General features: G+C 41.8%; 1 protein-coding gene across 1 annotated transcript; it reads left to right on the top strand.

Annotated features, from left to right (window-relative positions):
• Positions 1-17,697: 17,697 nt before the first annotated feature.
• On the top strand, positions 17,698-18,171 carry LOC101832841 (40S ribosomal protein S11-like). The gene has a single exon (XM_005085585.1). The coding sequence runs from the start codon at positions 17,698-17,700 to the stop codon at positions 18,169-18,171; it is 474 nt and encodes a 157-aa protein (XP_005085642.1).
• The last annotated feature ends 32 nt before the right edge of the window (positions 18,172-18,203 follow it).

Below are 18,203 nucleotides of genomic sequence, written 5' to 3'. Positions count from 1 at the left end.
AGGGACCTATGGCCTTTTACAAGGGTAAGTGTACACTAGGGGGAAGGAGATAGACTCCAGGCTCTATTGGGTATTGGTTCAGTACTGACACTGATTCCAGGAGATCCCAAGAAACAACGTGACCCTCCAGTTAAAGTAGGAGCCTATAGGAGTCTGGAGATTGGGGTTGTGAATGAAGTTCAACTCACAGTAGGTCCACTGGGTCCTCAAATTCATCCTGTGATTATTTCCCCAGTCTCAGAATGTGTAATTGCGATAGATATGCCTAGAAGTTGGCAGAATTCCCACACTGTTTTAGAGTTATCTCTGCCACGAAGATAGTGAGTCAAACACAGTGTTTACCTCTCTAGAGGCTGTAGAACATGGAAGAATGGAGTCGATAAATGAAGCAGATTAAGTTCTCATTAAACTTGGCAATAGCCAACTTTATTCATAGGATCAGACAGTTAAGGGTTAAGAGGAGTCACAAGAGTAATGTGTCCCATCATAAGGGCAAGTCACACGTGATGGACAAGCCATGATGGACATGGCAGAAACATGTTTTTCCATAGATGTACATAAACAATAGCCAGTTGTAATGAATAATTGAAGTAAACTCATGTCTATCCTCTATACCTGGAAGGGGTGCGAAAGCATAACCCAAGAACAATTCCATGTTTCAAAGAAACTGAGGTCACAAGACTTGTTTTCTTGAAGTTTTCTCACAAGCACTCAGAATTGTCCTCCCACGATTCCATTGTTTATTGGACCGTGTTCCAACAAACAGTAATGTGTTCCTGGAGGAATTACAGAAATTAGTGCCACTATCAAGGACTTGAAAGATGCAGGGATGGTGGTTATTACCACATCTCCTTTTAACTCTTCTATCTAACCCATACAAAAGATGGATCTTGAAGAATGAAAGTTGACTATTGAAAATTTAATCAAATAATAACTTCACTTGCAGTTGCTGTATCAGACATGGTGTCCTTACTTGAGCAAATTAATACATCTCCTAGTACATGGTATGCAGCTGTTGGTCTAGAAACTGCCTTTTTCTTGGTACCTGTCCATAAGGAACCCCAGAAGCAATTTGCTTTCATTTGGCAAAGCCAACAGTATACCTTTACAGTTTTGCCTTGGGGATATATTAACGCTCCCGATCTGTGTCATAACTTAATTAGAAGGGATCTTGATCACCTGTCTCTTCCACAAAATACCACTATATTGATGACATTATGCTGATTTGATCAAGTGATCAGGAGGTAGCAACCTCCAGGGAAATAAATCCAACCAAAACTCAAGGATCATCTATCTCAAAGAAATTCCTAGGAGTCCAGTGCTATGGGGCGTACAAAGGTATTCCTTCTAAGATGAAGGATAAGTTATTGACCTGGCCCCTCCCACCACCAAGAACCACAATGTTTAGCGGCCTATTTAGATTTCTAGAGACAGCATATTCCCTACTTGGGTGTGTTATATCAAGTGACTCAGCCCATATACCAAGTGACTGAGAAAGCTGCAATCTTTGAGTGGAACCTGGAAAAGGTGCAGCATGCTCTACCACTTGGACCATATGATTCTGCAGACCCAGTGATATTTGAGGTGTCAGCAGCATATAGGGATGCTATTTGGAGCCTTTGGCAGGCCCTCATAGGTGAATCCTAAAAGAGACCATAAAGTAGGATGTGCACATCAGCAATCCATTGTCAAATAGAAGTGGTATATACATGATCAGGGCTGGAGCAGGTTTTAAAGGCATAAACAAGTTACATGAAGAAGTTGTCATATGCCTATGGTTTTTACTCCCACTGAAATATCATCTGCTCCTAAGCATGCCTCTAGAGCCTCACGGGCATAACCTATAATCAGTTGACTGAAGAAGAGAAGACCAGAGCCCAGTTTACTGCTGTTTCTGCATGGTATGCAGGCGCCACCCAGAAGCAGGCAGAATGAACCCCAGATATGGCACCATTCCCCAGAGTGACCAGCCAGTGACCTGGTGGCAAGCTGACTACACTGAAGCTATTCCTCTAGAGAAAGGACAATGCTTTTTCCTTACTAGAGCAGATACTTATTCTGGTTATAGATCTGCCTTTCCTGCATGTAATGCTTCTGCCAAAACCGCCATTTGTGGACTTATGGAATGCCTTATCCAAGGTATTCCAGCAATGGCTGTCTCAGAGTGGAGAGACTGAGTCCACAAGCCTGGATGTCTTAGCAGTCCCAGGCTGACGCAGAAAGCCTGGAGGATTCTCAGAGAGCTGCTGGTCTTCAGCCTACACTAGAATAGCAAATCTGTTTCTAATAGTGAAATGCGAAAGCAACAGGCTAGACAAACGTGTCATCAATGAGGGCAAGCAAGCAGAAATCAAAGTCTCCATCTGCCATATCCTTTTATCTGAGCTCCCACCAGAAGGTGCCACCCAGATTCAAGGTGGGGTTTTCCTGATTTAACTAATCTGGTCAAGGAAAGCCCTTCTAGAAGTGCCCGGAAGTGTGGGTTTTAGTTAATTCCAGATACAGTCCCAGTTGACAGCCAAGATTGGTCATCACGGAAGCCTTGTCTTGATGGGAAGAAAATGCAGTCAAGTTAGAGAAATGGCACTTGGGTGGCCGAAGTTGACATGAGTTCATATGTCACGGATGGGATTAGTTCTCCAGAGGAGCTCTACCCGAGGTGCACATGCCTATGGTTGGGCTTGAAGATGCCTCACTTGGAACATTACAGGGCCATTCTGTCACCAAGAGGCAGCCAAACTAAGTATACCCTGTAAGACTCATCCACAGCTGGAGGAATTTCAATATGTAAGAAAACTATTTTAAAATAGACAAAGCTCAAGCTGCAATAGAAAAAAAACCACGCCAACAAAAGTACATCTTCTGAAGTCTAGAAATAGAAAGATTAAAGCATAAAGATGTGTCATTTTATGTGAACCAAACTGCGGGACAAAGAGAACAAGAGAAACTTGCAGCACTTTAAATAACCCTTAGATGAAATGGGCAGCAAATAGCCAAGATGAGGAATCAACTACGTGTCCATCAATGAATAAATATATAAGGAAATGAGTTATATGTATGCAAAGAGATAGTTTGGCCACTAGACATAATGAAATTGTGCCATTTGCAGCAACATAGAGAGAACTGAAGGCGTCACATTGAGTAAAATAAGCCAGATACAGAAAGACAAAATTGCATGTTCTCACCCATGTGGAAGCTAAAAAGTTGGTCCCGTAGAAAATAAAAGCAAGACAATGGTTACTGGAGGCTGGGAAGAACAGTGGAGAAGAATAGAGACGGCAGATCATAGGTACAGCTTGATGGAAGAAACAGTTTCACTGTTCTACAGTCCAATGGAATAGCTATAGTCTACAATAATTTATTATAAAATTCAAAGAAGTCAGGCTGGCGAGGTGGCTTAACTGCTGATGGGGCTTTCTGCCAAACCCGACCTGAGTTCAGTCATGGGGTTCATGTGACAGGAGAGAACTAACTTCAAAAAGCTGCCTCTGACTTCCACGAACATGTCGTAGCAGACCATGCCCACATACAAATAAATAAATGTAAGCTAGAAAAAGTCTGAACTCTCCCGACACATAGAAATGATAATCTTTTTCCACTTTCAAATAGTTATCATTTTAATTACCTGTATGCATGTAATTATACCCATAAAAACATGCAACTATCATGCTAGTTAATTTTTCTTTTTGAGGATTTCATACATATATACAGTGAAATATGACCACGCCTATCCTCTGTGCACCCTTCCAACTCCCTTCATATTCCCACATCACATCCCCTCCCAAATTCATGTCTTTCTTTCTATAGCCCAAGTCCAGTTAGTGTTGCCCAATAAATAACGATTCTCTCTCCCCCACCAATCCACTTTCAGCAGCTCCTCAGTATGGTGTGAGGCCCACAGATCATCTACCCAGCCTGTGCCAGACTTTTGGTTGACTTGATGTAGATCTTGTGCAGGCAAGCACAGCTGCTGTGAGCTCATGGTTCTGTCATGCATTCTCAGAAGACAGCATTTTACAGCACCCCCCCCCATCCTGCAGCTCTTACACTCTTCAGCCTCACCTTCTGCAATGGTCCCTGAGTCTTGGTGGCAGTGGTGTTAGCATAGACACCTATTTAGAGCTGAGTGTTCTTCCGGCCCTTACTCTCAGGACTCAGACCAACCATGTATCTCTCCATTGACTGCTGCACACTGCAAAAAGAAAATAACCTTTCCTGGCCAAGGTGTAGAGTAGCCAAGGTCTGTGGGTATAAGTATAAATATTTAGAAGGCAATTTTACTATTCTGGCTTCTACTTGTGCTCCAAGTTAAATACGCAAAAGGCTTGAAGCTGGGATCTACACATGAGAGAGAACACACAGTATTTGTCTTCCTGAGCCCTAGCTTCTTCAGTATTAGTTCCATCATTTTATCTGCAACTTTTGCTTTATTTTTCTTTACAGCTGAGTAATGCTTCGTTGTTTGAATGTGCTGTCTTTATCTTATCCATTCATCTGTTGATGGATTTGCAGGTTGATTCCAGTTGCTGGCTGTTAGGAATAGAGCAGCCATGACTATGGCTGTGCAAGTGTCTCTGTAGTAGAACAGTAAAGCCCAATGGGTATATGCCTAGGAGTGGGACAGATGGAGTCTATGGCAGTTCTATCTCTAGTTTGTTGGGTCTTTCTATTGTTGCTGTTGCTTTAGAAACTTCCAGACTGATTTCCAAACAGGCAGAGTCATTTATTCTTCCACCAACAGTGTATGAAAGTTTCCCTTCCCCACGTCCATGTGTAGTATTGACATCTGTAGTCCTGGTGTAGCCCTGGCCATTCTGACTGGGGCAAAGCAGAATGTTAAAGTCATTTTAATTTGCATTTCCCTAATGTCTAAGGATGCTGAGCACTCTTAAGTGTTTCCAGCCATTTGCATTTCTTCTTTTGACAGAATTTTCTGTTCAGTTCCATGACCTATTTTTAAACTAGGTTATTCACTTTTTGTTTGTTTGTTTGTTGTTTCCATTAATGAAACTTTATTGCAACACAGTCATGTTCATTCATTTACAGCTAAGTTGAGTGGCGGCTATACAGATTCTGTGGCCTACAAACCGTAGCACACTTACTATTGGCTCATTATAGATCACATTTTGTAAACCTACCTGAGGACACCTTTTACCTCATTATCCCCATTTAAAGTGGGGTTCTCATCCCATTCCACCACAAGGACACTTGCTCAACCATGTTCATTGCTGCTCTATTCATAATGCCAGAAACTGCTGCCATCCCAGAATGTACCTTGCTAAAAGCAAACTTGAGATACCATGGGCTTCCTGTCACTACTGTCTGATGCTCTTTTCTGACGTGTCCTCTGTCCCCATTGAGGGGTGTAACAAGAGCTGTGCTGTCAGGAAACTTGCTGGCTCATCAGCCCTTGCTCCCCTCCTGAACTCAGATTTGACTCTTTCTTTTTATCATTTCTTTTTTTCTTTTTCTTCCCAGTCCTCCCATTGGGATTTTGTACAGAATCCCGATACAGCTGGTCTGAGTCAAAAGGCAAACATGAAGGAATAGAACAGATAGGATTTTTTTTCTCCTGTAGTGAGAATCAAGCCCATGACCTTAGATATTCTAGGCAATCATTCACCAGTGCCTCTCCTCAGTGTGACTGGAGAGCGAATGCCTCTCTGAGACCTCGCTTCTGTCTTATATTCTTCCCTAATGTTGGGACTAAAGGTGTGAGCTATAATTCACTTTTAGACTGATTCACTCTTGTGTACAAGATTCCACTTCCTCTTAATCCTGAGTCCAAGGATTAAAGGTGTGTACCACCACCACCACCACCACCACCACCACCACCACCACCACCACCACCACCACCTCCTAGCTTCTGGCTGCTGGGATTAAAGGTGTGTGCCACCACTGCCTGATCTCTGTAACCTGAGGCTGACTTTGCTTTTCTGAATCCTCAGTCAAGCTTTAATAAATCATAAATAATGTATCACGACAACTGCTACCTCCTCTTCAAGGAGTACTTTAGTGTAATCAGCTTGCCACTGCCTTGTTAGTGTCATCTCAAGAATTTATGCTAGCCAGGCGGTGGTGGCGCACGCCTTTAATCCCAGCACTCGGGAGGCAGAGGCAGGCGGATCCCTGTGAGTTCGGAGAAACCCTGTCTCGTTAAAAAAAAAAAAAAAAGAATGTATGCCAGTCTCTACGGCCAAAAGTCAGTTATTGAACAGAACAACAGCTGGATCAGCTGTGTCATGAAGAGACAACAGGACTAGGGCTACTCATCATAAATTGGGTTCAGACCTACTGTCGTTAGGGCTTTGTTCTGATTTAAGTGTGGTTGGTCCAGTCCGTACTGGTTTGAATGAGAATATTCCCTATACACTGAGATATTTGAATACTTGGTCCCCAGTTGATCTTGATGATTGGAGAGGTTTAGGAGGTGCAGATTTGAGAGTAAACGTCTTGCCTACTTTCAGCTTCCTCTCTGCTTGGAACTTGTAGTTAAAATTGAGCTTTAGCTTCCTGATTCTGCCACCATGCCTGCACTTGTTGCCCTGCCTGCTTACTGTGTGTGTGTATTATATATATATAAAATAAATTCCCATTTGGTGTGTTATATATGTTGTATATATTATATATGTTATATATCAAACGGGAATTTATTAGAGTGGTACAGGCTGTGGTCTGGCTATATGATATGAAAGACCCCTACCCAGGACCCCCTAGGAAAAGAAAAGCAAGGCCAGGCCGTTGCCTAATGAAAGAAACCCAGACCAGGTACCTCGCCCAGCTGGCAGGATGTCAAACAGGATCTGTGGTCACCAGAGCAGTCATGGGACCCGGATAATAATTGCTGAAGCCTGCCGGGGTCTTTCATGAGGTAATACCAGGAAACTTAGTCCATGGGAACTACCCCTGCCCCCAAGATGAGCCAATGAAATGCCTGTTGCTATGCTGGTACTTATGTAACCATTAAAACTCTATAAATATTGTGCTCTCTGCAAGCCCGGGATGCTCTGCACCTGAGTTGCAGTAGCATCCGCAGGCGCCTGTGTACTCAATAAATCACCTCTTGCATTTGCAGCCAGTGGTCTGGCCCCGGTTCTTGGGCAGAGGGTTCGGTTCAGTGCCCGGCACTTTGATGCCGAGGTCTTTCAGATATGTATTGCATATAATATTATATATGGGTTATATAATATATTATATATTATATAATATCTACTATATTTAATTCTATGTGTTATATAGCATATTTGTAATATATATTGGAGTGACTTATAGACTGTGGTCTGGCTATATGATATGTATAATATGTATATATGTATAATATATGTAATGGAGATTTATTAGAGTGGCTTATAGATTGTGATCTGGCTATTTAATATATATACAATATATTTAATATTAATACATATTGTACATTGTATTATAATATATGTACTATGTATTATATATAATGGGGCTTTATTAGAATGGCTGTGTTCTGGCTAGTCAACAATGGTTGTCTCCTGACTGTACGGCCAACAGTCCAATAGTTGTTCAGTTCACAAGGGTGTATGTCTCAGCTGGTCTTTGGTCTATGTTGGAGTCCTGAAAATGTCAGTTCTAATACCATCAAAGAAATGCCTGAACAACAGGATAGATAAACTTGCCAGGGTTTCACTCTCCAGGGCAAGCAGGCTAAAAGCAAAAGCTTTCTCTGTGTCCTTTATGTAGACGACCACCCGAAGGTGTTGCCCAGATTTAGGGCAGGTCTTCTCACCTCAAAGGATCTAGATTTAGGGTGGATCTTTCCAACTCAAATGGGTTAATCAAGAAAACCTCTCACAGGTGTGGCCAGCTGCTTGGGTTTTAGTTGATCGTAGCCATAGTTGACAATCAGGCTGACAAGCCACCACAATCACAGCCATAGAAAAGCAACGGGTGCACCTTCTGAAGCGCATGCTGAGGTTTTATGGTGGTGATGTCGTAAGATGGGACCAGAGGGCATTGTGTCACAGAGAGTGACTAATGCTTTTCTCAGGCGAATGGCTAGCTCCCTTCTTGTGAGAGCAGGTTGTTTTAAAGTATGTTTGCCTATTTAGTAAGATGCTGCCTGCAATCCTACTTTCCACCACAGGTTAAAGGAGCACAGAGTCCTCTCCAGTGCCATGTTCTTGGACTTCCAACCACCAGGACCATGAGCCAAAATGAACCTCTTTGCTTTATGAATTACTCAGGGATTTTGTTCTAATAACAAAATTATTTGTTATTAGAGAGACAGACTCACCTCAGACTCAAGTAAGACACGCTTTCTCTCCAAACTCTAAAAGAATTACCAAGAGCTCTCCCTGTTACTGGTCAGAAGTTAAAGGTACCATTCTGTGCCTTTCTCTAAGAAGGAATATCTCACTGATGTTTGAGACTGTTCTCAGTTTCCCAGCCCCCTCACTCTTAGTGTTTACTTTCTTCCCTCTGGCATATACACAAATGCTGCACTTAACACTTTCTAATCTGCCAGGTCCAAAAAGCACACGTCATCAATATAGCAGACTGGTGAGATCTCTCTGTGAAATGTCAGGACAATCAAGTCTATTTTAGACTACAGTGTGACAGCATCAAGGGAATTAACTAAAGCATAATCACCTCTATAAACAGGGATTTACTTCTGCAAACTGAACATATGCAGATATTTCTAAGTTAGGTCCCTGGTTAGCAGTAGTTTTACTTTTTAGTAATTATGACTACTCTGCTTTTTCCTCTCCTAATTAAGCATCACTGTTGCTCTGAAATCTTATCCTCTATATCGATGCCAGGAAGATGACTGTCAGATCAGTCCATCTGACCATGAAGTCTGGCCTACAGTGCCTAAATGTTGTACCTATCAGGTTTACAGCACCATACAATAACTATTACTTTAAAGAAAAGTCTTTATCTCGATGGATAGCACTCCAGCCAATTTCTCTATGATGCCAGTTTCTGTCCCTAGCCTATCCCTTACTGTTTGTTATTACTTCTATGTAGTCCAAGCTGTCCTGGAAGTCACAACCTCCCCGCCTCCACATCCTAACTACGAGGTTTACAGATAAGTACCTCCATGCCAGCTCTGTGATTCTTTTCACAACATTTTCATATTCTGCCAAATATACTATCTCAGTTTACTTAGTGTCCACTGTTTTCTATTCTAGACTTCAAAGGGCCATTTGTCTCTATGTCCCCATGTTTTCTTATTAAATTCTAATAAGTCACCATATGAAGTCAGCCTTGGATTCCAACGGTTTCTCTTCGATATTCACTATCAGAATAGTCTCCCAGTTCCTGCCATTATTCATTATTAACCAAGCACTGAGAGCTTTGTGACAAAGAATGTTTCTATCCAGCTGGCTAGTGTTCCCCCAAGTAGAGCATGCTTAGACATGATCTAAATATAGACCCAGGAATTATGAGGGGAAAATAGCTAGCTTGGAAGGAGGCAGGAATCATCTTTCAAGTGTATTTAGTCCTGAATCTCTAAAGGGACAGAACTGATAGAATGAGTGTATGGAATGGGGTGGGGAGAAAGAGAAAATAAAATGAGTATATATACATAAATATGAATAATACACAGGTTGTGGTTCGAGTAGCCCAACAATGATTGTCTCCTGACAGAAAGGCCAAAATTCCTTTCTGTAGTTGTCCCATCCACAAGACTGAATGTTGCTGTGCGCACTGCGCAGCCTGTATCCAAGAATGTGGTGAGGGTATCGGGATTGATGACACAGAGACCCGTATGTGGCTTCTAGAAGGCTCCTCAAGAAGGCTCTCTTTTATTCCTACCCTGGATGGATATTATATACCCTGACACCAGAGGCGGCGGTGGGTGGGTCAGAAAGAGGCGGTTAGTCTTTGGAAAAGGTCGAGGTCAGGGCATTCCCGTGGGTGAGCCCTTCTCAGGAACTTATTTTCCCGGGCACTGTATTGTTTTTAGAAAACATGTTTTTAGTAAACATTGTCTTACAGCTGCCTGGTCCAAGGCTGATGGGGAAGTGGGTCTCTGGCCAAGGTCTGTTGTCCCCACAGAATGTCTCAGCTGTCCCAGTCTGGTGCTGGAGTTCCAGGGAAGACCTAGGGAGCTACTGGTCTTCAGTCCACATTGGAATCTCTATATTTATGAAAATCAGACTTCTATGAATCAAAACTAAAAATGAAATCGAGGAAGTAGTCAAGGCTAAAATGAATAATACATTTAGACATAATTATAGTGCATTTCCCATTTAAAACGATTCCACAGGTACATAGGCTGAGGTTTCATTGCAACCCAAATCAACTTTAGAATGTGTAAGACTGATTATCTGACCATATACATGATAGATCTCTGAATTACCTCTTGACAATTTTAAACGGTCACAAAGGACTCGGACATGTTTTGTTTTATTTTTTTTAACAGTGTCTCTCCTTTAATGTTTTTCCTGCCTCCTTGATGCTAATATACTCTCCTAAAAATTATTTTTACATGTTGCATTGTTATGAAAACCTTTCTAGGGTTAATAATTTACCTATAGATTCTTTTGATTTTCATATGTATACAATCACCAGATAATTCACAAATCATAACATTTATCCTTTTCCAGAATTTATAGTTTGTGTTCATTCTCTTCACTTACAATATCTGATTGGACCTCCAGTTTAGTGTTGAAAAGGTGAGCCTTATGATATCTTTATCTCGTTTTTTATCTCAAAGGCCAGCCTTTCCATGTTTCATCAGTTTCCACGTGTTGACAGAGCCTAAAGCATTGTGATCTCTCACGCGCATGTGACACAGCTCTTTTGAAAACATTCAGCAACTCTTAGTAAAGCCAAATATGTGCCCATTCAATGAACTAGGAAGCCCAGCCCAACAGAGCTCCAGCTCGTGCACTAAGTCAGGAGAACTTTTTATAGCAGAACAATTCACAGAAACCAAAAATGGGAGCCATCTCATAATCTATCAACAACACAAGGGAAACTATTTCAGTGTGTGTTGGTTTACTGTTCTACATGGTATCTCACCCCAAACTTAGTGACTTTAAAAAGATACAAGTCTGTGAACAAACGAATTAGGCTGAGTTCAGCTGAAGAGTTCTGGTCCCCACTGAGCCACAGGTGCCTCACAGACCTGTGATGAGTAAGTCAGCTTGCTAATTGTGATCTGACTCTCACATTGCTGAGGCCTCAGCTCAGACATGCAGGCTACTCAGTTCTACTCCATAAATCTATTCTCCACCACTGTAACCCGGGCTTCTCATCTGACAATCACTGTCCCAATATGTTTTTTTAGGATTTTTTTTATTACTTTAATTTTAAATAGCTTGCTTCACATGTCAATCCCAGTTCCCTCTCCCTCCCCTCCTCCCAAACACCCCCCACCATCTGCCCCAGCCTCCCACCCTTCCACATAGGGGATATCCAGAGTCTGTCATTTCATTCAGGGCAGGGTCCAGGCACTCCCCTAAGAGTCCAGGCTGAGAGAGTGTTCCTCTTTGTGTTATGGACACATGATGACTGTTTGTATGCCAAGGATAAACACTGATCTACTGCCCAGGACCCCATGAATTGCCCAGGCCTTCTCACTGACTGTCACACTCAGGAGGTCTGAATCAGTCCGATGCTGGCCTCCCAGCTGTCGGTCTGGTTTCCAAGAGCTCGCCCCTGTTCAGATCAGCTGTCTCTGTTGGTTTTGCCAGCCCATTCTTTGCCAATTTGCTCATCGCTCCTCTTTCTCTGTCACTGGGTTCCATGGGTTCAGTTCAGTGTTTAACTGTGGGTGTTTGCCTCTGCTTCCATCAGTCACTGGATGAAGGCTCCAGGATGGCATATAGGGTAGACGTCAAGTTTATTATCAGGAATGGTCATTCGAGGTGGTCTCTCCACTATTACTTAACTTGCCAGTTGGTGTCATCCCTTTAGGTCACTAGAGGTCTCACTGGTGCCAGATCTCTCTTCAAACCTATGACTCCCTCTATTATGGTATTTTTCATCCTGTTCTCCCCCTATTCTACACCCCACTCAACCTTCCTTTTCCCCTACGACCTACTCTCTCTTCCTCTTCTCCTCCTCTCTTCTTCCCAGCTCCCACTCCCCCATCCCCACCCCTTGCTGTGTTCCCAATCTGTTCAGAAGATCTTGCCTCATTCCTCTTCTCTGGGGACAATAGGAGTTGAACCTATCTTTTAGAATAGACCCTATCTTTCCTGTCCCAATATTTAAAGAACACAAAGCAGCCGAAGCTCAGAACTGACACTTGGTCTCCTTTTCTACATTCTACCAGGCAATGTAAGCCATAATACCAGCTGATCCCAGAACAGAAAAACAGCACTTCTAATGGAAAGAGACTAAGGCCACACTGCAAAATGCTAAGTAATGTGGCAGAGGTTGAATTTTACCACAGACAACTATTATAAAAATGAAAAATAAAATAATGTTGAATAAAACGAGTCAGACATAAAAGGAGGCACACTACACAATCTTTCTAAATAAAGTGAAAGTTTACACATAGTTTGATAGTAAGCAATATCTCTGTCAATATTCAAATTAAAATATAGGACTTACTGATATATTAATTAGTAGAGTATTTCAAATGGGGAATAGTTATCATAATTGGTAGGGTACAGCTATTTTGGAAGAGTGGTTACTTTAACTATAGTGAAAAGATACAATGATTTTAAACATATGAACCCAGGACACAGGGGGTTCTGGGTAACTGGCTGTGTTGCATATGATTTCTTAACCTGGGTGGTAGTGACGAGATCATTATGTATTTTTTAAAATTAATTTGCTATGTGTATGTGTGCCTTCGGGAATTTATGTGTACCGTGTGTGCAGGTACCTGTAGGAGGCCACAGGTGGGTAGGATCCCCTGGAACTACAGTTACAGGAGCTTGTGAAACACTGATGTGGGGGCTGAGAACCAGATTCGGGTCTCTGCAAGAGCAGAGTGCTCTTAACCACGGAGCCTTCTCTCCAGACCCCAGAGTGCTCTTAAGCACCGAGCCATCTCTCCAGACCCCAGAGTGCTCTTAACCACCGAGCCATCTCTCCAGACCCCAGAGTGCTCTTAACCACTGAGCCATCTCTCCAGACCCCAGAGTGCTCTTAACCACCGAGCCATCTCTCCAGACCCCAGACTGATCATTTTAAGTCGTTACGTGGTATCTTCATGTTTTATGCATCTTTCTCTGTGTTATTTCTTATGACAAAAATTAAATAGTATATGAAACTGGCATAAAAATTAAAAATTACACTATAAATATTATAGAAAAAGAACTTAGAAACCACACTTGCCTACAAATTATAATTTAATATGCAGTATATGTTACAGCATAATTTAATAGCAGAATACGTTGGTTAGAAATAACTTTGGGAAGGTGTTTTACTAGAGGGAAAAGTAAATTGGATCTCTCTGAGAGCATACAAAGAAAGCTCTAAAACAGTGGTTCTCAACCTGCCCAATGCTGTGACCCTTTAATCAGTTCCTCATGCTGTGGTGACCACGCCCCCCGCCATTAAATCATTTCATTGCTATTTTTTAGCTGTAATTTTGCTACTGTTGTAAATTGTTATGTAAATATCTGGTACGCAGGACAACCTAACAAGGTGACGACCCACAGGTTGAGAACCCCTGCTCTAGAGAGAAAAGACTCAAGGTGAAAGTAATAAGGTAATGGTAGGTATTGTGGCTTAATGTCTTCTCTGGCATATGGGACATGGATGCATTTCTAAAGAAAGTCCACACATCCCAGAGTATTCGGGCAGCACAAATTGGGTCTTGTTGGGCTTTTTTTCCTAAGGAACACAAAGTTGGGTGGGTAGGAAAGCAATAGGGGAAGAGTTGGGGTGGATATGTTCAAAATGCAGATGCAATTCTTAAAAAAATAATAAAATTATTTTAGGTAAGTAGGGAATGGAGTTACCATCAGCATCAGTGAAGAGGGATGCTGTAAGCTGAAGACTGTATGTAACTTGATCCTGCACCCAAAAGAAGAAAAAAGCTAAGGGAACAAAGTTCTGCCATAGGTTTTTCTCTCTATAGCAACTGCTGCTATTGTGTGTGTTGCACATTTCCTAGAAAATCGTGGATTTTGTTTGCATGAACATGTAGTATTTATTTTGGTCACATTGTCTATACATTATTCTCTTTGATTCATAATATACTTTGGATATCTCCCTTTCCACAAACCTACCCTTCCTTTAAGCAGATACTGTATTTTTATTTACTCCAATTAAGTTTTGCTACCAATAAATCTTTGTTTGCTTTTCAAGGTGCTTGCTAGCTAACAATGTGCTTCTTAAGTTGTTTACTATTGAGGCTGGAGAGAAGCCTCAGTGATTAAGAGCACTAACAGCTCTTCCAGAGGACCAGAGTTCAGTTCCCAGCACCCTGTCAAGATGCTCACAACTGCCTCCAACTCCAGCTGATATGCTCTTCTGGTCTCTGCAGACACCTGCATGAACACACATACATAAATAAAAGTAAAATAAGTCTTCACAAAGTTTGCTAGTAAGCAATGTCTCTGTCAATATTCTTGCACATACACTTATGGGAAATACTAGCATTATTCACGAATTCTAAGTAGTAAAATTTCTAAGTCAAAAATATCAGAACATGATTCTATTTGTTTGAATATGTGATGGAGATTGCCCAGTCACCAAGAGTTATTTCCCATGCTTTTGTAAGCATTGGTTGTGATATAGCATTCCTGTTTTTTTTTCAGGCAATATAAAGTTGAAAGCTGATGTTTTTAAATATTTCTACCATTTTGCACTCTTCCTGTGAACTGTGTGCTCTGATACCTTGTCTGTTTTCTCTGAGTTGGTTTTTATTTCCTTGTTCATTTGCATGGGTTTTTATTTTGCAAATCAAGGCAATTAGCCATTCTATCCTATGTTCTGCAGTTACACTTTCACAGTCTGTCTTGTCTTTTGCCAAACAGAAGTTTTAAATTTTTACACAGTCAAATTTATCAATCTGTTCCTTTGTCACTCCTGGGGAACAGATACTTTAAATTTTATTTTGTGGCTTGAAAGTTTAAGTGATTTTCTTCAAGGAGTGACTGGAATGACTGAGGTTGAGGGTGGGGGAGTAGTTGAGGCAACAGCTACTCCAAGCAGAACAAAGAATTTTTTAATTATTTATTTTTAAGATTATAATATAATTGCATCAATTTCCCCTTCCCTTTCCAAATTGCAAACCCTCCCATAAACCCCTCCTTGCTCTCTTTCAAGTTCATGATCCCTTTTTTATTAGTTATTGTTACATACACTTATGTATGTATAGACACATATATATTCCTAAATACAATCTACATAGTGTCATGTGTGTGTGTGTTTTCTAGGATGACCATTTGGTATTGGATAACTGATTGGTGTGCTCTTCCCCAGGGAAGATGTTTCTCCTGCTCTCAGCATCTCATGGTTGCCTGCAGTTCTTCATGGGTTCTCCTGTCCACTTTGCCATGTCTATTGGTGTTGTTCTTGTTCAACTCCTGCTTAGGCAGTCATGTTGGAGGGATTTCATCTTTGCTGCATTCTAAGAACTTATTTTTCTTCTTCATATTTTTTATTTAACTTTTTACACGTCACTCTCAGTTCCCTCTCTCTTCCCTCCTCCCCCACCCCCCAACCCCCTCCAGCCCCTCACCCCCATTCCATCCCCCCTCCGCTTCCCAGGGAGATCAAGGGCTTCCATGAGGGATTTTCAGAGTCTGTCACATCAGCCCGGGAAGGGACTGGGTTCTTCCCCATGTGTCCAGGCTGAGAGAATATCCCTCCACATGGTATGGGTTTCCAGAATTCCTCTGTATGCCAGGAATAAATACTGCTCCACTCTCCAAGGTCCCACAGATTGCCAAGGCCTCCTCTCTGTCACCCAGGTTAGGTGGGAGGATGTCTTGATCAGTCCCATGCTGGCTCCTCAGTCATCAGTCTGGGGTCCATGTGTTACCCCTTGTTTAGAACTTATTCTTATATACACAGGTAAGTACAGTCTTCACCCTACATCAAGGAAACGTCTCTTTGCAACAATAGAAACTATCACAGAAAACTACAGTCAACCGAAATACAGAGTGTGGAATCCAGTCCCAGGGATATATCTACCCACAACTGCACCTAAAGCTCAAGGAACATGGCAGAAGACGGGGCAGAAAACTTGCAAGAGCCAAAGGACTAGGGAGTTTGCTGTGAGGCCATATCTCCTAGAATATCAGAACAAAACATTTAAATGAAGAGATGGCAGGGGTGATGGTCACAGCAGCTCAGAGGAGGCCAGTTTCCAGCCTATCAGCATTGAGCAGGGACTGTCCAGCTGTACCAGTGAGAAGTGCTCCTAAAATCTGAGGCAACCGGCCTGGTTCCCTTCTGGAATGTTAGAGAAGGTGAGTGGATGTTGTGATTACCTGGACGTCTGAGGCTGTTCAGCATAGAATGTATTTGATTATTACACTGGTAAAATTCAGCATACTTGGAATATGAATCCTATATTTTGTTTTTCTTCATGAGGTTCCAAGAGAGATTTATATTGGAAGAAATTTTCTTTCTAATTCTTAGTCTAATTAAGGTACTATCAGTTTGGGGGGGAACCTCATGGTAAAACTGATCTTTTCCAAACAAAACAAAACAAAACAAAACAAAATCAAAAACTGGTATTTTCTACTGTTCTCTATTTTTTATTTCTTTCTGCCCTAATTATTTTGATTTACTTTCTTCTGTTAACTGTGGGCTTAGCTTGCTCTTTCCTGGTTCCTTGGGGTGTAAGTTGCTTTTGTGACATCTTTTCTTTCTTATCACAAAAGCATTTGTAGCTACAAAATTCCTCTCATATTCTGTTGTATTCTACAAGTTTAGCTATCTTTTTTTCCGCTTCTGTTTAGCTCAAGATATTTTTAGATTTCTATTTAATTTCTTCTTTGATTCATTTGTTGTTCAGGAGTGTGTCATTTAACTTTCATGTATTTGTGACTTTCCCAATGTTGGGATAATCTAAAAGAAATAAGTTTCTAGAATCATACAAGTTATTCTTAATGAATTATGAATAAACAGAAAACCTGATCAGACCAATAATGTATAATATAAATGAACTGAAGTCAACACTTCCCCCCCCAAAAAACGAAAGTCCAGAAGCAGTTGACTACAAAAGTGAATTCTAACAAGTATTTAAATGACGTCTGAGTTGGAAGTGATGACACATCCTGCTATGGTGATTTGAATAGGTATGGTCCCCTTGGACTCATGTGTTTGAATGCCTGGCCTATGGGAAGTGTCACTTTTAGAAGGTGTGGCCTTGTTGGAGGAAGTGTGTTGGGGAAGACTTTGAGATCTCATATGCTCAAGCTATACCCAGTGTGGTACATAGTTCACTTCCTGTTGCCTATGGATCAAGATGTAGAACTCCCGGCTCCTTCTCCAGCACCAGGTCTGCCTGCATGCTGCCATTTCCCACCATGATGATAATGGACCAAACCTCTGAAACTGTAAGCCACCCCCAATTAAATGTTTTCCTTTATAAGAGTTGCTGTGGTCATGGTGTCTCTTCACAGTGATGGAAATACTAACTAAGACACCTGCATATAATCTCAGCACTTGGAAAGTGGAGGCAGTAAGACCAAAAGTTTAAGGTCATCCTTACCTACATGAGACCCTGTTTAAAAAAAAAACTATTTTTTTAAGGAAAGCCGGGAGTTAGGCCACCTCTCTCTTTCTTAGGCTGCCAGGAAGATGGCGGACATTGAGCCCAAACGTGCTTACCAAAAGCAGCCTACAACCTTTCAAAACAAGAAGCGTGTTCTGATGGGAGAAACTGGCAAGGAAAAAGTCCCTCGGTACTACAAAAACATCGGTCTAGGCATCAAGACACTCAAGGAGGGCACTGAGGGCACCTACATAGACAAGAAATGCCTCTTCACTGGTAAATTCTCCATCAGAGGTCAGATCCTATCTGGTGTTGTGACCAAGATGAAGATGCAGAGGACCACTGTTATCCATCAGGACTATCTCCATTACATCCGAAAGTACAATCACTTCGAGAAGCACCACAAGAACATGTCTGTGCACCTGTCCCCCTTCAGGGATGTACAGATTGGCGACATCGTCATGGTGGGAGAGTGCAGGCCCCTGAGCAAGACTGTGCACTTCAATGTACTCAAGATCACTAATGCTGCTGGCACCAAGCAGCAGTTTCAGAAGTTCTGAGAGGACTCTAGCAAACTCCCTGGGACAAATAA

Source organism: Mesocricetus auratus, unplaced genomic scaffold (assembly GCF_017639785.1).
Source record: "Mesocricetus auratus isolate SY011 unplaced genomic scaffold, BCM_Maur_2.0 Super-Scaffold_100707, whole genome shotgun sequence".
NCBI lineage: Eukaryota > Metazoa > Chordata > Mammalia > Rodentia > Cricetidae > Mesocricetus > Mesocricetus auratus.
Note: the sequence above shows the minus strand (reverse complement) of the source record. Positions and strands in the feature narration are given on the sequence as shown.

Bases quoted from the DNA above. Each gene is read 5' to 3' on its own strand.
- LOC101832841 (XM_005085585.1), top strand. From the start codon at position 17,698: ATGGCGGACATTGAGCCCAAACGTGCTTACCAAAAGCAGCCTACAACC.